Source organism: Macaca nemestrina, chromosome 2 (assembly GCF_043159975.1).
Source record: "Macaca nemestrina isolate mMacNem1 chromosome 2, mMacNem.hap1, whole genome shotgun sequence".
Taxonomy (NCBI): domain Eukaryota; kingdom Metazoa; phylum Chordata; class Mammalia; order Primates; family Cercopithecidae; genus Macaca; species Macaca nemestrina.
This window is the reverse complement of record NC_092126.1, coordinates 110,201,990-110,219,128: the sequence shown is the minus strand read 5'-3', so window position 1 is coordinate 110,219,128 and position 17,139 is coordinate 110,201,990. Positions and strand designations below refer to the sequence as shown.

Genomic DNA, 17,139 nt, shown 5'->3' with positions numbered 1-17,139 from the left:
TGTGGTGGTGCGTGTCTGTAATCCCAACTACTTGGGAGGTTGAGGTGGGAGAATTGCTTGAACCCCAGAGGCAGATGTTGCAGTGAGCTGAGATCGAGACACTGCACTCCAGCCTGGGTGACAGGGTGAGTGAGACTCTGTCTCAAAAAAAAAAAAAAACCCAAAAAACCAAAACAAAAAAACCTCCCCTTCCCAGAGTGGCCCAGGGAATAGGTAAGTAATTGAGCCATCAGCAAAAGGGCATATTCTCAGCCAGGAAGCCAGAGAGTGGTGGAGGCAGGTAGTAGGGCTGTTCCTTGGGCTCTCCAGCAGGGATTCTTGCCTCCCGGCCTCTGCCAGCTTGGGGCAAGACTCCCACTTTATTTTTAAGAAGTCTGGCCTGGAACTTGGAGCTCCTTGAAATATTCTCCCCTACAGTCCCTTCTCTCCCCCACCCACTTTAATGAAAACCATTGTTTTTCAAGCACATGTTAATTAAAAAGCAAACATGTTTTGTTAAGTAATTTGGAAGCTCTGGTTCTGCAAACCATAGCCATTCCAGTTAAATAACATCCCTCACTCAGCTTACCCCAGTGTTTTGGGAGCTGAAGACCCCCGTGGCTACTGCAGATGCACTTCCCTTTACAGCTTAGGCACCCTGTGGTGGACTGGTCAGGATTGGGTGTCCTCTCTATCTCATAGGTGGGGACATGGAGGACCCGAGCTCTTAGCAAGTTCAGTCCCACCAGCTCTCTGCAATCCTCTGCTTTGGGTCCAGGGGAAATAGCTGGTAAGGAGGGGTGAAAGACTCATGTGCCCCATACTGCAGGCAAGGTCACTGTCTCAGAGCCATGGCCCAGCTGTAGGGTGAAGGGAGGAGGATGAGCCTGACACCCTTGTGAGTCCAGGTGGGAAGGCTGGCAGGTGCTGCATGGCCTGGGCTGCCTCCCATAGTCTCCAGTGCAGCTGGGTGACATCTACCTGAAGCTGGGATAGTAGGTCCCTGAGGCGAGTGCCCAAGGTGAGGACTGGCCTGATGGGTGGAGGGAACCTTGGATGCTCAGAGGCACCCACTCCAGCCCAGCTCCCCACCCAGTGTCTGGTGACCAATATCACTACAGTGCCCATATCCCCACCTTGGCTCCGGGCCTTGGGAGCGCTGGGGCTCTGAGGCCCTTCACACCCGGCGGTACCCTCAGGGCCCATCACAAGGCGCTGGGGCCCCTAAGGTGCAAGGTTCAGTGACTTCCAGCCTTCCTGTTCCCAGCCCCTGGCAGAGGGAAGGGGCATCTCACCGAGAAGCCTTTCCAAGTCTTGCCACTGCCTCACAGCCTGCTGGTGGGCTCTCCCAACTAGGATTCTGAGCAGGAGTGCTTCCTTTGGGTGTGCCTCCAGGTGTGAGCCTGTGTCCAGGTGTGTGTTCCTGTTTCCATGTGGGCTGTGAGTGTGTCTGGTAGCCAATACCCTGGTGTGAGGTGTTCGTTCCTTCCTCCCTCCTGAAGGAGGAGATGCCTGGGCGGAGATGCCTGGGAGGAGAGTGACCAGGAAGAGTATGTGTGTGTCTGGGGAGGTGGGCCCTGGGCCCTACCAGACACCTGGGGTGGTTTGTCCAGAGCTGCTGCATCCACTCAGGGACACAGGTCCCGGGCGGGAGCCAAGCCCCAGCTTGTGCACTGGCCAGCCCTCCTTGTCTTCTGCCCTCGGCTGCTGATTTTTGTAAAACGAGGAGTGTGTGTTGGAAGTGTGCGACTTATTACACGTACAGTGTTTTCCCTTCGGGACACACACACCCTCGCAAGCCACCACACACGGTGACACCAGCGACGCATGCTGGCGGCCGGCTCCCTGGGCTCAGCCTCCTTCGGCGACACGCCAGTGATACACACTCTCCAGCCTCTCCCACTCCCACCCACATCCCGGGAGGAGCGGCCGCTCCACTGCACTCCTCCGGCCCGGCTCTCGGCGCGGCGTTTCTGTGTTCTGTTCCCTTCACAGCCGCGTGGAAACCGCAGCGGGGCGGGCCGGGATGAGCTCACGCCGCCGCCCGCCAGGCCGCCAACCCTAACTCGCTCCAGATGCAGGGCGGCCTGTGCTGGCGCGGAGAGTGGCGGGGTGGGCCGGGGCCGGGGCCGGGGGAGGCACGGCCCGCTCGCGCCCCCTGCAGGGGCGGCCTCCGCAGGTCCCCTGGAGGCGGGGGCTGCAGGCTCTGGGCTCAGGGGCGCGGGTGGGGGCTGCCCACCCCGGAAGAGGAGGGCCTTATTGCCATCCGCCCGCCTTTTCTCAGGCCTTACCCACTGCCTGAGATCTGTCCCCGGGCGGGGGGATGTGGGCGAGGGGACTGTGGAGGTCACAGTCCACGACCCCTCCCTGGTAGGCGCAGCCTCGAGGTGCTGTGGGACCCTCCCCTCTCGGGCCGGTGCCCGCCCCTCACACAGGCAGCCTTTGCTAGCCCCCACCCGCGACTGCCGGAGTGGGGCTGTCCCCCCACTTCCCCTCCCTGCAGCTCCCGGGACACCCTGACCAGGTACTGCAGCTCAAGCCTCCCGCCTCAGGGCCCTGGCCAGGCCCTGCCCACTCTTGTTCCTTTTGGAACAAACACTCCAGTTTCTACTGGGAAAGCAGCGGGGGCCTGACCACCGCCTGTTTTTAATAAGGAGCTGGTATTTCCCCGAAATCGCCGGCCGTGGCTGACCTCATGGGGATGACGGCTGGCCCTGGGCCAGGGGGCAGGAGCCGGCTCCCGTGTGAGCCCCTGGCCTGCATACAGACGCGCAGGGAGGAGGCGCTGGTTTCTCGTCCCAGCTCAGCCGTTGGCTCATCCAAAACTCTGTCCATCTATTTGACTGCTGTGTTGTGTACCCTGGGTCGATACCCTGCCAGCCCCTGCACCCCAGCCCTGCCCAGGGCCCTGGGTTCAAGCCCGGCTTTACTCCTGCCTCGTGTGATCTTGGCAAATTGCTTAACCTCTCACCACTCATTTCCTCCACTGTAGGGTTGAGACTGTTGTGGGGATTAGAGAGGGAACACTGTGGGGAGGGTCGATGGGTTCCAGGAACATTTCTAGACGGCAGGAGGAGGGGGGTCTCAGGAGCTGAGGCACCAGAGATCAGGCCCTGGGCTTCCTGGGTGGGGCATTGTGGGAGGAGGGGGGGGGCTTGGGAAATTGTCAGCCTTGGGGGAGATAGGGACAGCACAGAGCTTCCAGCAGAATGAGAGTGCTTAGTAAGGGATCAGCAGGGGTGGCGCGAGGGGGGGGGGGTGCTGTGGGCACCAAGAGGTTGGGGAGGGCATCAGCAAAGGCTTTCTAGAGGATGAACACTTAGGTGGAATGTGGCAGTGTTGGGAGCGGGGGCTCAGGATGGGAACAGAATCCTAAGGCAACAGCCTGAACGCTGGAACAAGTGAAGGGGTGGAATGGGGGAACAGAATGGAGGAGAGTGGAAGCAGGCAGTCGGGTTCAAGATATCTTAGGGGGGCTCTGCCTGAGGCACTGTGGAGAGTCCATCTGTAATTGAGGGACAAAGATTGAGGGAACCAGAGGGGGACACAGGCTCCAGTGGCAGAGATGGAGACCAGGAGCCCCAGAAGGAGCAGGGAAACCAGGAGAGGAGATGCAGTAGACAGGGAGGCAGGCGGCTGGACACAGATAGTGACTGGGAGATTTTGCTTGCTGTGGTGCCTGCACCTTTCAGATGCTTGAGGCTCCTCGTGAAGGTAGCAACTATAACTACAATAAGGAATAAGGGTGACTAATACTTATTGAGCACTTAGTGTGTGCTAGGCAGTGCTCTAAGCACTTACAGGTATCAATGTGTTCTATCTCCATTTCATTTCTATTTATTTATTTCTATATTTTTCCTAACTGCTAGGCTATATGGGATCTATTTATTAATTCACTCACTGATTCGTTCATTCATTTAACAGATATTTATTGAATGCCAGACATGTTTCAGGTGCTGGGAATACAGCAATAAGCAAGACAGACAAAAAAATCTGCCCACATAAAGTTTACAAGAGGAAGAATTTATGAAAGAGGAAGATACCCAATGTATTAGGTTGGTGCAAAAGTAATTGCGGTTTCACCATTGAAAGTAGTGGTAAAAATCTTTGCCCCGGAAAACCTAATATATGTGAGCAAAATACATAGTATGTTAGATTGTGGGAAGTACTACGGGAAAAATTAAAGGAGGATAAGGAGGATTTGGGAGGATAGGGGACACAGTTTTTGAGGGTGTCCTAGGAAGGCCTCATTGAGGAGGTAACATTTGAGTATAGACCACATCTGGTCCCCTCTTCTTAGCCTATGAGCTGAGAATGGTTGTTACAGAACATTTGTGGCTGGGTCTGGTGGCTTATGCCTGTAATCTCAACACTTTGGGAGGCTGAGGCAGGAAGATTGCTTGAGCCTAGGAGTTTGAGATCAGCCTGGGCAACATAGCAAAACCCCACCTCTACAAAAATAAATAAATAAATAACTAAGTAAAATTAGCCAGGTAGGGCCAGTTCCTCCTGGATGCCAAGAGGAGGATTTGTTTCCTTGATTTTTATAGATTTTAGAGGTCACCAGCATTCCTTAGCTTCTGGTCCCCTTCTTCCATCTTCAAAGCCAGCAGTGTTACATCTCTCTGACTGTTTAGTGTCCTATCTCCCTGTGAAAATTCTCCACTTTTGGGGACTCATGTGATTAGACTGGGCTCTTCCAGATAATCCAGGGTAATATCCCCATTTCAAGGTCCTGAACCTGAATCACATCTATAAATTTCCTTTTACAATGTAAAGTAACATATTCACAGATTTTGGGTACACGAACATGTATCTGTCAAACAGATTCAAAATCCCTACTTTTACTTCTTTTGGGTATACACCTAGAATTGAAAATTACTGGGTGATATGGTAATTCTATGTTTAACTTTTTGAGGAATTGTCATACTGTTTTCCACAGTCACTGCACCATTTGACATTCCTACCAGCAAGGCATGGCATTCAAATTTCTTCATGTCCTCTCCAATACATGTTATTTTCTGTTCTGTTCATTTCTTTTTAATTAACCATCTTGGTGGGTATGAAGTGTTATCTCACTTTGGTTTTGATTTGCATTACCCTAATGATTGAGTATCTCAATGTTGAGCATCTTTTCATGTGCTCACTGGCCATTATTTATATTCTTTGGAGAAGAAGTTTATTTACAAATTTATTTGTCCATTTAAAATAGAATTGTCGTTTTGTTTTCGAGTAATAGGAGTTGTTTATATATTTTGGATATTAATCCCTTATCAGGTATATGATTTGAAAATATTTCTCCCATTCTGTGGGGTATCTTTTTACTCTCTTGATAGTGTCCTTCATAGCACAAGGCTACCAATTTTTATTTTAAAAGTTTGTCTATTTTTTTCTTTTGTGCCGGTGCTTTTGGTGTCATATCCAAGAAATCATTGCCAAATCCAACATCATGAAGACATTCTCCTATGTTTTCTTCTAAGAGTTTTATAGTTTAACTCATACATGGGGTTTTTGATACATTTTGGGTTAATTTTTATATATGATGTAAGGTAAAGGTCTACCTTTATTCTTTTGCTTATGGATATCCATTTTTCCCAGCACTATTTTTTGGAAAGACTGTCCTCTCTCCATTGAATGCTCTTGGCATCCTTGTTGAAAATCACTTGACCATATATGAGAGGGTTTATTTCTGGGTTCTCTATTCCATTGGTCTGTATGTCTGTCATTATGCCAATACTATGCTGTTTTAATTAGTATAGCTTTGTAGTAAATTTTCAAATCAGAAAGTGTGAGTCTTCCAATTTTATTCTCTTTTTCAAGATTGTTTTGGCTATTCGGGGTGCTTGGGATGCCGGATGAATTTTAGAATGGTTTTTCTATATCTGCCAAAAAAAATCATTGGGGTTTTGATAGGGATTGCATTGAGCTACTTTGGATAATATTGTCACCGTAATAATATTAAGTCTTGCATTCCAATTTTCATGCATCACTCATTTGTTGGTGGTTGTAGGTAAGCTCCTTTAGTCAGTTTTACTTCCAGTATTTACCACTGGATGTGTGTGTGTGACTGGGAGACTGCTTCACAGTTTAGAGAATTTACTATTTCTCCACATGTTCAGCCAGAGAGGCAGAGGTTGCAGTGAGCTAAGATTGCACCACTGCAATCCAGCCTGGGCAAGAGACAGAGACCCTGTCTCAAAACAATAAAAATAAAAAATAAAAAAAAGAAAAGATGAAGTGTGTAAAATATCATTATGGCTCACCATTAACAGAAAATGTGCAATTGATTTTGACAATAGAGAACATTAACTTGAACCCCAATAAGTAAAATGTTATACTCCCCTTAAAACAATGTTATACCTCTCATTAGTAGATCTGAATTAGCAAATATTATATGCAATTAGTATTATGACTATAATTTTGTGGGAAAATTATCTTGTTGCTATATAAAAACCTACATAATATCCTCAGTTTTGCCTTATGGTCTGCAAATCCTAAAATGTTTGCTATCTGGTCCTTTGCAGAAAACTTTTGTTGACCTGTGCACTAGAGTCTACAGATACATCCATCATAGTGTTTTTAACCCCTGGTGTAATAGTTCCAAAATCTATGTCACAGCTGAGTCTGGTTTTGTTGATTGGTTTGTCTCTTGATAATGTGTTATTTTTTGTTTCATTATGTGTCTTGTAATTTTTGGTTGAAAGCTAAAGCCTTCCTGTGAAGGCTAGTGGAGACTTGGGTAAACACTATTTATGTCCAGAAATGGACATGCCTTTTCTTTAAGGAGGAGGCATTGAGACAATGTGTCAGGTTTTGTTGTTAGTATGGTTACTCTCAAAAAGTACATAATTCAAATTCTTCCAGTATTATTTTTTTGCTTAGAGTGGTAGCTGGTTTGTTAGAGAGTTTTTCTCAGTATCTGTTCAAATCACAGTCATTGGTCTTCTCTTTGTGCCTATGTCTAAGAGAGGATATCTTTCTGTACTTTTACCCTCACTCTTCCAGCAGCAGTCAGCTATTACTTGTTCCTGGACACTTGCTATCCTGGTAATGGGGGCTTTCTTTATTGTTCTGGCTCAGCCTCACTCTTAGGCAAGTGCTATGTTCTTGGCTCTTAGTCATGGGGCCTTCTAAGTGACCTTGCCCCTCTCCCAGAATAGATAATCTTTAAAGGTTTGGAGCAGCACAGTTTCCTACTTCTCCCGGAGAAATAGAGGATATTTAATGTTATGTTCATGCAGCTATAATAGGCTTTTATCTGTGCCCTGGAAGTGACATTTTTATGCCCCCTCTGAACCCCTGGTGGCAAAGGGTTGGTGTATTTGTGTGTGCGTGTGTGTGTGTTTGTGGTAGTGGTAGTGTTAGTGGTGGTGGTAGAGTTGCTGGGAAACAGAGTAGAGGATCCAGGCCAGATGTCATGCCTTTCCCACAGTGGCTTCTGCTCACCTCCCCAAAGACTGCACCGTGGGCAAGGCTTTCTTTGGTCTCTTGCCCTGCCTCTAATCTTTCTCTTGAAGACCTGGTGGAAGTTTGTGGAGAAGTGCCTATGAGTAGATGCAAATTTGCTTTGTGTTTGCAGCTCTCACAGATTCTAAAGTCTCACTCTAGGCCACACTCTGCTTTTCACAGTTCATTAAAAGATAACAGGCTGCCACAATAGATGTTACTGTGGAAATGAAAGATATAAGGACTGTGGGGAAGACTGGTTACTTATTACTACACGAAAATTTTAAAGAAGGCAAATGGCAATCTTGAATTTTAGTTTCTTGGATTAAAAGCTTCTATGATTTCCTGAAATAACTTCATATTCCTTGTCACTACAGGATTGATGTAGTTGAAAATAAAATGTAGTATCTCATCTTTTGGGTTGCTGGATTTCAACATAAATGGAATTAACAGCTTCATTATAATTCTTACATAAAAGTCAGGGCATTGATTGGGAAAGAGTGAGACCATGAAAATTTAAATGAGGCACATTTGGATAGATTTAGGACATCTGACTCCCAGCCACATTGAACCTCCCTTGCTAACAGAAGCAGTGCATCCTCTGTTTTGACAAGGGTGGTCCTCTCTACCCTAGAGCTACTGTATTGACTTCAACTGAGGAAGTTATAGGGTAAGGGCATGCCAGTTCCATACCTACCTCTAGTAGGTCTAAAGATCTACTGCCTCTAGACCCATACCACTTCAGCAGATCTTTACTGCCTCTAGACCTAATAAGTACAGTCAGATCCCAGCATGCTCTGGAAGGACAGATACAAAGTATAACCCAGGGGGAGAAGGCTTCCTTACAAAAAGAACTGCAAGATTTTGCTAACTTTCATGGGAAAGAACTTGGGAGATATGTATAGGATTGGATTCTGCAGACTCTTGATTAGAGAGGCTTGGGCCCAAATTTACCAGGAGTACATTTACCAGAAATTCTGAATTCAGTTTGCTGGTGTCTGTTTGTAGATACCAAACAGGCAGGTGAAAGTGACTCTACATCAAGCTAGTCCAACCTGCAGCCCATGGGCCACATACAGCCCAGGACAGCTTTAAATGTGGCCCAAGAAAAACTTATAAACTTTCTTAAAACATTATTTTTTTTGTGATTTTTTTAAAGCTCATCAGCTATCATAAATGTTAACATATTTTGTGTGTGGTCCAAGACAATTCTTCTTCCAGTGTGGCCCAGGAAAGTCAGAAGGTTGGACACCCTTGCTTTACATGTTTACTTGCTTATTTTTATTTTTGAGACAGAGTCCTGCTCTGTCATCCAGGCTGCAGTGTAGTGGTGCGATCATGGCTCACTGCAGCCTGGAACCCCTGGACTGAAGGGATCCTCCCACCTTAGCCTCCTGAGTAGCTAGGACAACAGGCACAGGCTACCATGTCCAACTAATCTTTTTATATTTTGTAGGGACAGGGTTTCTCCATGTTGCCCAGGCTGGATATGGGTTCGTGACTCATGGGCTCAGGCAGTCCTCCTGTGTTGGCCTCTCAAAGTGCTGGGATTACAGGTGTGAGCCACCGCGCCTGGCTGCTACTTGGTTGTTTTAAACCTGAACTCAGTGGTGGCCCACACTTGGCTACCAAGTGTGATATGTCAGAAATTCCTTGTTTGTGGGCGGCAAGCCACCCAGGTGCCGAGGCAAGAGACTGAAGGCACAAGCTATTCCAGTATACTAAAGGAAATAATTAAATTAAGAAAAGTTATACTGGAAATAGGATATAGATATAATTATTATTAATCATTAGTTTGTAGTATTACTTTTTGTTCTATTATTATAATAATCTCTGTTTTATAATTATAACCTAGAAAAAACCAGGCCATACAGAATTAGGAGCTGAAGGGACACTGTGAGAGATGACTAGAAGACAAGAGTGTGAGCTCTCTGTCATGCCCGGATAAGGGCCGCTTGAGAGCTCCTTGGTCTAGCGGTAGCGCCAGTGCCTGGGAAGGCACCCGTTACTTAGCAGACCAGGAAAGGGAGTCTCCCTTTTTCTGGAGGAGTTAGAGAACACTCTGCTCTACCAGCTCTTGTGGGAGGCCTGGCATTGGCCAGGCCTGCCCACAGTCATCTGGAGGCGTAAACATCTCCCTGTGGTGCTGTGCCTCTATGGTCATGCTCCGTGTCCACTTTCATGTTCCACCTGTACACCTGGCTCCTCCTCTTAAGTTCTTAGAAGATAGCAGTAGCAAAATTAGTGAAAGTATTAAAGTCTTTGATCTTTCTGATAAGTGCATAGAAGAAATGCTGATGTATGCTGCCTTTCCTCTCTGCCTTGGCTACCACAAAGGGAAAGGCCCCCTGTCCGGTGGACACGTGACTTGCGTGACCTTATCAATCTTTTGAGACGACTCATACTCCTTACCCTGCCCCCTTGCCTAGAATACAATAAATAGCAGCGAGTCCAGGCCACTACAGGTCTTGGTGGTAGTGGTCCCCTGGGGCCTAGCTGTTTTTCTTTCTGTCTCTGTCTTATGTCGTTATATCTACGATCTCTCATCTCCACACATGAGGAGAAAAACCCACAGGCCCTGTAGGGCTGGTCCCTACACTTGTTCAATGTAGAGAGAGAGTTAGAGAGAGGGGAATATTGGGATGAATTCATGATGTATGACCTGCTCGCCCACTCCCCTGAGCTCCAAGAGGGCCTTAGAGAATACCCCCTTCACCAAGACTTAGAACAATAAATTGGTGAGGAGAGCACCGGCATCCTTGGAAAACACTGTCATGGTTATCCACTTTTGGACAGGAAAAAGTGGAACATACGGCAATTCAAAAGCTGTTATTGTTGTTGTTTTTCCTCCAACTTCAACAAAGATGAAGCCAGGAGAGGCAGAGGCTTGGTAGTAGGTCTTGGGCAGCAGACAAAAGGATGAGTTACCAGAACAGACAGAATAGACATTAGGGACACAGAGCTAATAAGAGTGGATTGACCTGCGGGCTGTTTAAAAGATGTCCCTGCGACTGAAACAGAAGAGCAGCCCACTCCTCTGTCTAGCCTGCTTCATCTGTAAAGTCCTCCTACCCTAATATCTAGGTCTGGTGAATGAAGCCCTGATTTGAGGACGCTATGGGGAATAAGAGCTCCTCGATGAATTCCCAGAAGACCTATCCCGACCAGCTCCAGGCCAGGTACCACGCCTGCAAGGGCAGGAGCAGCATCGCACCTGCCTCCTAAGTGCAGACCCTAAAGCAGGAGGTCTCCATCAAGGGAGTTTTCTCAGAATTACCCTAACCCCTTGGTCCTGGGCAGGGTTCTGGCTGGACATAGTCTGGAGTGAGGATCTGAGTGAAACCGCACCGCGAGGGCGACATTTCCCACTCAGACAAGGAATCTGGCAAGACCAGGGTCTGGCAAGTCGGCTCCGCCATTTCCATCCCTCGAGGCCCCGGCCTCGCCCCCTCGTGCCTCGCAGGCGCCCTGGTTCCAGCCAACCCCCGGCAGGGGCGCGAGCTGTCGGGAGAGGGGCAGCCGGTATCCATGACATGTCCTCTGGCGGCGGCTCCCTGGGCCTCCTGGCCTGGCTCCTGCTCCTTCAGCCCTGGCCCTGGCAGAACTGGGCGGGCAGGGCGGCGCCACTCCTTCCCTCCGCTCTCCTCTCAGAGGAGGGCCGCGAGAACCCCAAAGCGAGCCCGGCCTCAGGACCTGCGGCGGGCCCCCCACCCAATCTGTTTACGTCCTTCCCAGGTGACTCACTGCGTGGGAGGCCCGCAGGCGGAGGTTGGGCGCCAGGCTGGGGCAGGTGCTACCTGGTAGCCCGGGGAATCTGAAGCGTGGCTCGGAGCCCTGGGGGACACGGGTCCTTCTTGGCTGTCGTCGGGGCACCCCGGGGAGTCAAGTCCTGTGTCTTTGAGTGAGTTCTTCATCCTACACTATCCTCACCCCAGTGTGTGGCCGAACCCCTCTGAGAATCATGGGAGGAGTGGACGCGGAGGAAGGGAAGTGGCCCTGGCAGGTGAGCGTGAGGGCCAGAGGCAGGCACATCTGCGGCGGCACCCTGGTCACCACCACGTGGGTGCTGACGGCAGGCCACTGCATTTCCAGGTGAGGAGCGACACGCGGGGCTGGGGGGCCTTCTGGGGCCAGGCCAGCCCCCTCAAGCACCCACTGAGTTCCATTGCCCTGGCAATTTGGCAACAACGAAACAAAACTCACAGTGAAGCCGGAGGGGGTCTCTGCATTGGTCGTCTTGCTATAGGCATGTCTAAGTTGGGCAGGCAAACCAAGTTTGAGAGTGATCAAGGAAGGGTTTTTGGTGATGGAGATGGGGTGGTAGGGGTAGTGGCCCGGGAGATTGAGGCCAGTTTGAGAAACATTGGAAATGTATGGAAAAGGCACAAAGAATGTTTCCTAGGCCTTTTCTTAGAGGCATGTCCTCTCTCCCACAGCCGCCTCCGTTACAGTGTCAAGATGGGAGATCGGAGTGTCTATAAGGAAAATACAAGTGTGGTGGTCCCTGTCCGAAGAGCTTTTGTCCACCCTAAGTTCTCAACAGTTATAGCCGTTCAAAATGACCTTGCCCTTCTCCGGCTTCATCATCCTGTGAATTTTACCTCAAACATCCAGCCTATCTGCATCCCTCAGGAGAATTTCCAGGTGGAAGCTAGGACCAGGTGCTGGGTGACCGGATGGGGCAAAACACAAGAAGGTGGTGAGACTTCAAGGCAGGAAGCAAACTTAGGGCAGAGAGGAGGCACCCTTACCCCTGGAGTAGACAGGAAGGCTACAGAGAGGAGCAGGGAGGCAGACTGCCTGGTGGGTGGCAGGTTGTGAGGGACACGCAGTTTAGCAGCTGTCAGGGTCATGGTTCCTGGTTGTCTTGGGTGACACCAGAAACTGGGTTGAGTTCTTTTGTTGCAACACCAATATTTGATGGCAGCCATTTAGGAAGACTTTTGTCCTGGGAACTGGAGTTGCTGAGCCAGGAGAAGAAGAAACACATGGGCAACATCTCTTTCTGTGGATTTGTGGGGGCACTGTGCTTGACTGGTTTGGGGGGATTTTTAGGTTCCCTGGACAGAGCCAGATGCTATAAAGTTCTCCCCAGGAACACCTCAGAGGGCAATGAGTTGTCTGCCAGTCAGAGCTGCTCCTCATTGGAAGCACCTGCCTTGGTGGATAGGGTATTTTCTGTTCCTGGAGATGTAGAGAGAACCAGAAGACTCCTGTTGGTGGGGTGTAGGCCCTCCTATCCCTGGGGAGAAGCTGGATTTGGTACTTCTGGGGCATTTTCTGCCTGAGAGTCTGTGATCCTGCTCTAGACAGTAAAGATGCTTTACTGATGCACAGGACACACTCTCACTATTACTATTGATACTTAGAGTGACGATACTTGGTTGTCATTTCTCAGGTTGGCAAGGCCTTGCCTCTCCCTCTCCTGAAATATTCTTCCTGTTTTTGTCTTGGTTTTGTTTCTTACATCCTCCTCTCCTCATATCAACTTTGGGCCTTCTGTATCAAATGAGAAGAATACTCACTGCCTTGTCTTTTTCCAGAGGGATGCTGGGTGCTTAGGGGCCTATTGTCCACTTGTGCAGATCTGATGATCTTCTTTGATAGGAGAGAAACTTACATCAGAAATTCTCCAGGAGGTGGACCAATACATCATGCGCTATGAGGAATGTAATAAGATAATAAAAAAGGCTTTGTCATCTACTACGGATGTAATAAAAAAAGGGATGGTCTGTGGCTATAAAGAACAAGGAAAAGATTCTTGCCAGGTAAGTTCATGGATCCTTTCCCCATTCCCAGATGGCAGAGTCTGGGTTATTTGCTGCTTCCTCTATTCACGCCTAGTTGAGTTAAAGAGATTCATAAAGGGAAACCTGCCATGGCTGCCCTAACTTGGCCTGGTCTGTTCTTTCAAAAGGGAGGAGCACTGCCTGGGGGCACTGCTGGTGTGTGGGAAAGTTGGGGTGGGAAATGCTAATAACATATGCCGTACTAATTGAGGTCCTCCTATGTGATGCTCACCATGCCAGTGTGGACATTAACCCTCATTATCTCAGTTAACCCACACCACAACCCTGCAACATAAACATCACACCCCTTGTATGAATGTGGAAGACGAGATCCAAGGACGTTACTCAGGATCCTCCTGTGAGTACCAACTCCCAGACCCACGCTCTTCCCTCGGCACCAAGCTGCCTTCCTGAGGAGAGGCCATTTGAGCTGGGTCTTAGAGAATGAGTTTTTGGATTTCTTGGAAAGAGGAAAACAGCATTGTAAGGAGAGGGAATCGCATGTGCAGTGGCTCAGAGGTCTGAAGGTACTTCTCATGTTAAGGGACACTTTACACATTTGGAGCAATGAGGCAGCAGATGTGGCTGAGAAGTGGGTTGGAGTCAGAATGTGTATGGCTTGGAGTGCAGTGCCAATTTTCTAGATTTTGCTCTGGCAGGACTTGGGAGGGGGCTTTGGTGAGCATAATTAGATTTGCCTTTTCGATAAATGACTCCCTGAGCTGTGTGGTGCATAGACAGAAGTCTAAATGCTTGTTTTCATCACCTAGGCCATGATAAATTGAGTCCTGAGCAGTGCCTGGAGCAGGGAGGCAAGTGAAGGTGTTTTTGAGGTTGACCTATCCATTCTTGTTGACTGACTGCATGTAGGAGTGGGGGTGAGGGAGAGGTTCAAGAGGACCCTATTTTTCTGACTGAGATGGTTGGTCAGCAGAGGAGGTTTGGGAAAGGACATGCAGAATTCTGCTTGAGTTGGAGGGTGTGGAACTGGCTATGTAGGTTAGGAGTTGTAGAGAAACTTCAGGCTAAATACAAGGGTTTAGGGGGCTGCCATGCTGAGGTGATGTTCAAGACATTTAAGAGCCACTATGGTTTGGAAAATGAGAAGTCATCATTTTCTCAGAGCATATTAAAGTTTTCCCCTTAACATTTTAGTTCCCATGCTCACATATTCAGTTGTCATATTCACAGAAATCTGGGCAGTGGGGCCTTTGAGGTGCTGGAGGAAGCCCTATGTGTGCGTGTCTCCTCAACACCTTGTAGTACAGTCAGTCTGCTCTGATATAGATCCTATTCAATTTCTGAAGTTCGTTTCTTTCTCTTTCTCCAGGGAGATTCTGGGGGTCCCTTGGCCTGTGAATATGATGACACATGGGTCCAGGTAGGGATTGTGAGCTGGGGCATTGGCTGTGGTCGCCGCGGATTGCCTGGAATTTATACAGAAATTGGTGTCTACAGTAAGTGGCTGATGGCAGTGGTGGCTCAGGCTACCTGTTCGTATCCAGCAGTGTTCCTCATTTTACTCCTGCATCTGCTGTGGCCCCTGGGCATCCTGGTGGCCCTGTGATCACCCCAGTCCACTCCCCTTTTGTTTCTGAGTCTTATACTAGGCCTCTCTTCCAACCTCCCACTCCTTCCCAATGCCCTTTCTGCAAATCCCAGTTGGAATCCATGGACCCTCTGGAGATCCATACAATAGAGCATGGCAGGGAGACTGGGGCCTGGAAAGTGCCCCTGCCTGGTGCTCTGGTCACCTGCCTGAGCCACACCTGCACCAGGGCTGTGCGCTGGCTGGTGGGAAGGAGGGAGTGAACCGACTGCAGCTAGAGGGTCAGCCGCCCTGCCAGGTGGGCCATGGTGACTCATCAATATCTGGGGGAACATCTATCAAAGAAGAGACATCATCAACGGCGAAGCAAGCATTCAACGTGTTTCTGGTGTCAGGGCTCCCACCTGAGACTTTGTGAAACCAGCCAGCTGGGTGATTGCTCAGAGAGAGTGAAGGAGGCGTTACCAGGTCCCTGCAGAGGTGTGAGGTCTGGGACTTCCACTCTGGTTCCACTGTCTGGGGCTGGGAGAAGATCCCCTGCAGCCCAGTGTGGATCCATCTGCGAGTGGACAGCCTCTGCCACACTAGTTCTTTTGGAGCAACCCATTCTTGGCATCCCCTTCCTCAGTGCCCTAGTGGCCACTTTCAGGGACACTGCAAGTTGTATTGAGTCTGTTATGGAGTATGGAGTTTTCAGAAATCAACTAAATAAATATTCGGAGAGTCTCCCGTGTTCTGCATGTCTACTGGCCTGGTTATTGGGGACACTGAAGAGAACTTACCTCACATTAAACTTAGGAAGATGTTGATGATTCTTTTTAAACTAAAGAGTGAGAGGGGTAGTCTCTGCCTACCCAGTTGTGAGTTGGATGGGTGGTTTTAGACAATTGGATTTTGCTGCCTATGCTCTCCATGGCCATCAGCATTTCCACATGGAGTTTTGTAGCTGAATTTGCTAGTCATTGCATCTGGGAAGGAGGAAGTGAGAGAAACTGGAAGCAAGAGAGGGATCAGGGCACTACATCCCAAACTACATCCTCCATTTTCTGCCTATTTCTGCCTCTCCTTCTCCAAACCTTGAGCACCAGATCACTTTAATCAGGCTCTATGGAAAACACAGGGCTGAAGGTTAGGGAGATGATGGGTTGGGGTGCTTACCGATTCTGACCATTTCCCTCATTACCCTATGGGTCCCAGGGTAGTTCTTTGATATGATGCAGACCACATTATTGCTTCCAGTTTCCTCCTTTGTTTATGAAACATTGAAGTTGCCTCCTTTTAGGAGAGGATTGGTGTGTTTTGCCTATGGAAAGAAGGTGCATGTGAATATTTACATGAATAAAGATTGGTAGAGGCTGAACAGTGGCTCACACCTGTAATCCCAGCACTTTGGGAGGCTGAGGAAGGCAGATTGCTTGAGCCCAGGAGTTCGAGACCAGCCCAGACAACATTGCTAAATCCCGTCTCCACTAACAATACAAAAATCAGCTGGGCATGTTGGTGCATGCCTGTAGTCCAAGCTACTCGGGAGGCTGAGGTGGGAGGATTGCTTGAACCTGGGAGGTCGAGGTTGTAGTGAGCTCAGATCACGCTGCTGCACTCCAGTCCGGGCAACAGAGTGAGACTTTGTTTCAAAAAAAAAAAAAAAAAAGGTAGAGATTGGTGGATAACTACTGCTCTAATTACTATCAGATCAGATTTGCATGTTATTGAACCTCGTATAAATGGAGCCATACAGCAAATGCTCTTTTGTGTCTGGCTTCTTACCCTCCATGTATTTTTTCCGTACGTGGTTTTTGAGATTCATCCATATTGGACCTAGAATTAACCGATGCAGATAACTATTGGATTTCAAGACCTACTATAAAGGTATGGTAATTAAGACAGTGTTGTATTGGCATAAGGTATTGTGCTGGAGCCCTGTTGATTCTAATAGGGATGGCACCGTATCCAGGAGGCTGAAGAAAAGAGCTGGAGGCAGTGAATGAGACATAGGGTTTGTTGGAGGGACTTACATACAGGGGTGGTCCAGTGGCAGCAGGCTGGACAGGAGAACTGCTACTGTTTGTAAGAAACATACATTTTCACCTAACACCCTCCACCTAGCAACCTCCATCTAATCCAAAACAAAGGGCCTTGATCCCCCTATATGGCCTGTGTTCCAAGGGATGGGCTGGGCGTTCAGATGTCTTTCATAGATAAGGAGGGAATCTGTAGGTTGGCCACTCCTGGATTCCTTAGCTCAGCACCTTGAATACACATTCTTCTTAGATGGTAGGGTCATTCTCCAGATATGCTTAAGTTAAATTATTGCTTTCAGGTGCATTTGCCATACATATATATATCAATGAAACAGGATAGAGAGTCCAGAAATAG

General features: G+C 48.6%; 2 protein-coding genes across 4 annotated transcripts in view; both read left to right on the top strand.

Annotated features, from left to right (window-relative positions):
• Positions 1–10,509: 10,509 nt before the first annotated feature.
• On the top strand, positions 10,510–15,503 carry PRSS42 (Putative serine protease 42). Its single transcript, XM_011739094.3, has 5 exons — positions 10,510–11,160; positions 11,361–11,517; positions 11,862–12,121; positions 13,033–13,193; positions 14,545–15,503. The coding sequence occupies exons 1-5, from the start codon at positions 10,959–10,961 to the stop codon at positions 14,779–14,781; spliced, it is 1,017 nt and encodes a 338-aa protein (XP_011737396.2). The 5' UTR covers positions 10,510–10,958; the 3' UTR covers positions 14,782–15,503.
• PRSS43 (serine protease 44) overlaps positions 13,200–17,139 on the top strand; it is a 26,913-nt gene continuing 22,973 nt past the window's right edge. For all 3 annotated transcript variants that reach the window (XM_071091564.1, XM_024792350.2, XM_071091565.1), the window contains exon 1: positions 13,200–13,572. In XM_071091564.1, the coding sequence (XP_070947665.1) occupies positions 13,527–13,572 (46 nt within the window). In that variant the 5' untranslated portion in view covers positions 13,200–13,526. The remainder of the gene's footprint in view (positions 13,573–17,139) is intronic.

Excerpts from the sequence above, each read along its gene's own strand:
- PRSS42 (XM_011739094.3), top strand. The coding sequence starts at position 10,959 with ATGTCCTCTGGCGGCGGCTCCCTGGGCCTCCTGGCCTGGCTCCTGCTC. Across the intron at positions 11,518-11,861 it reads GCAGGCCACTGCATTTCCAG|CCGCCTCCGTTACAGTGTCA; the intron begins GTGAGGAGCGAC and ends TCTCTCCCACAG. Across the intron at positions 12,122-13,032 it reads ATGGGGCAAAACACAAGAAG|GAGAGAAACTTACATCAGAA; the intron begins GTGGTGAGACTT and ends CTTCTTTGATAG.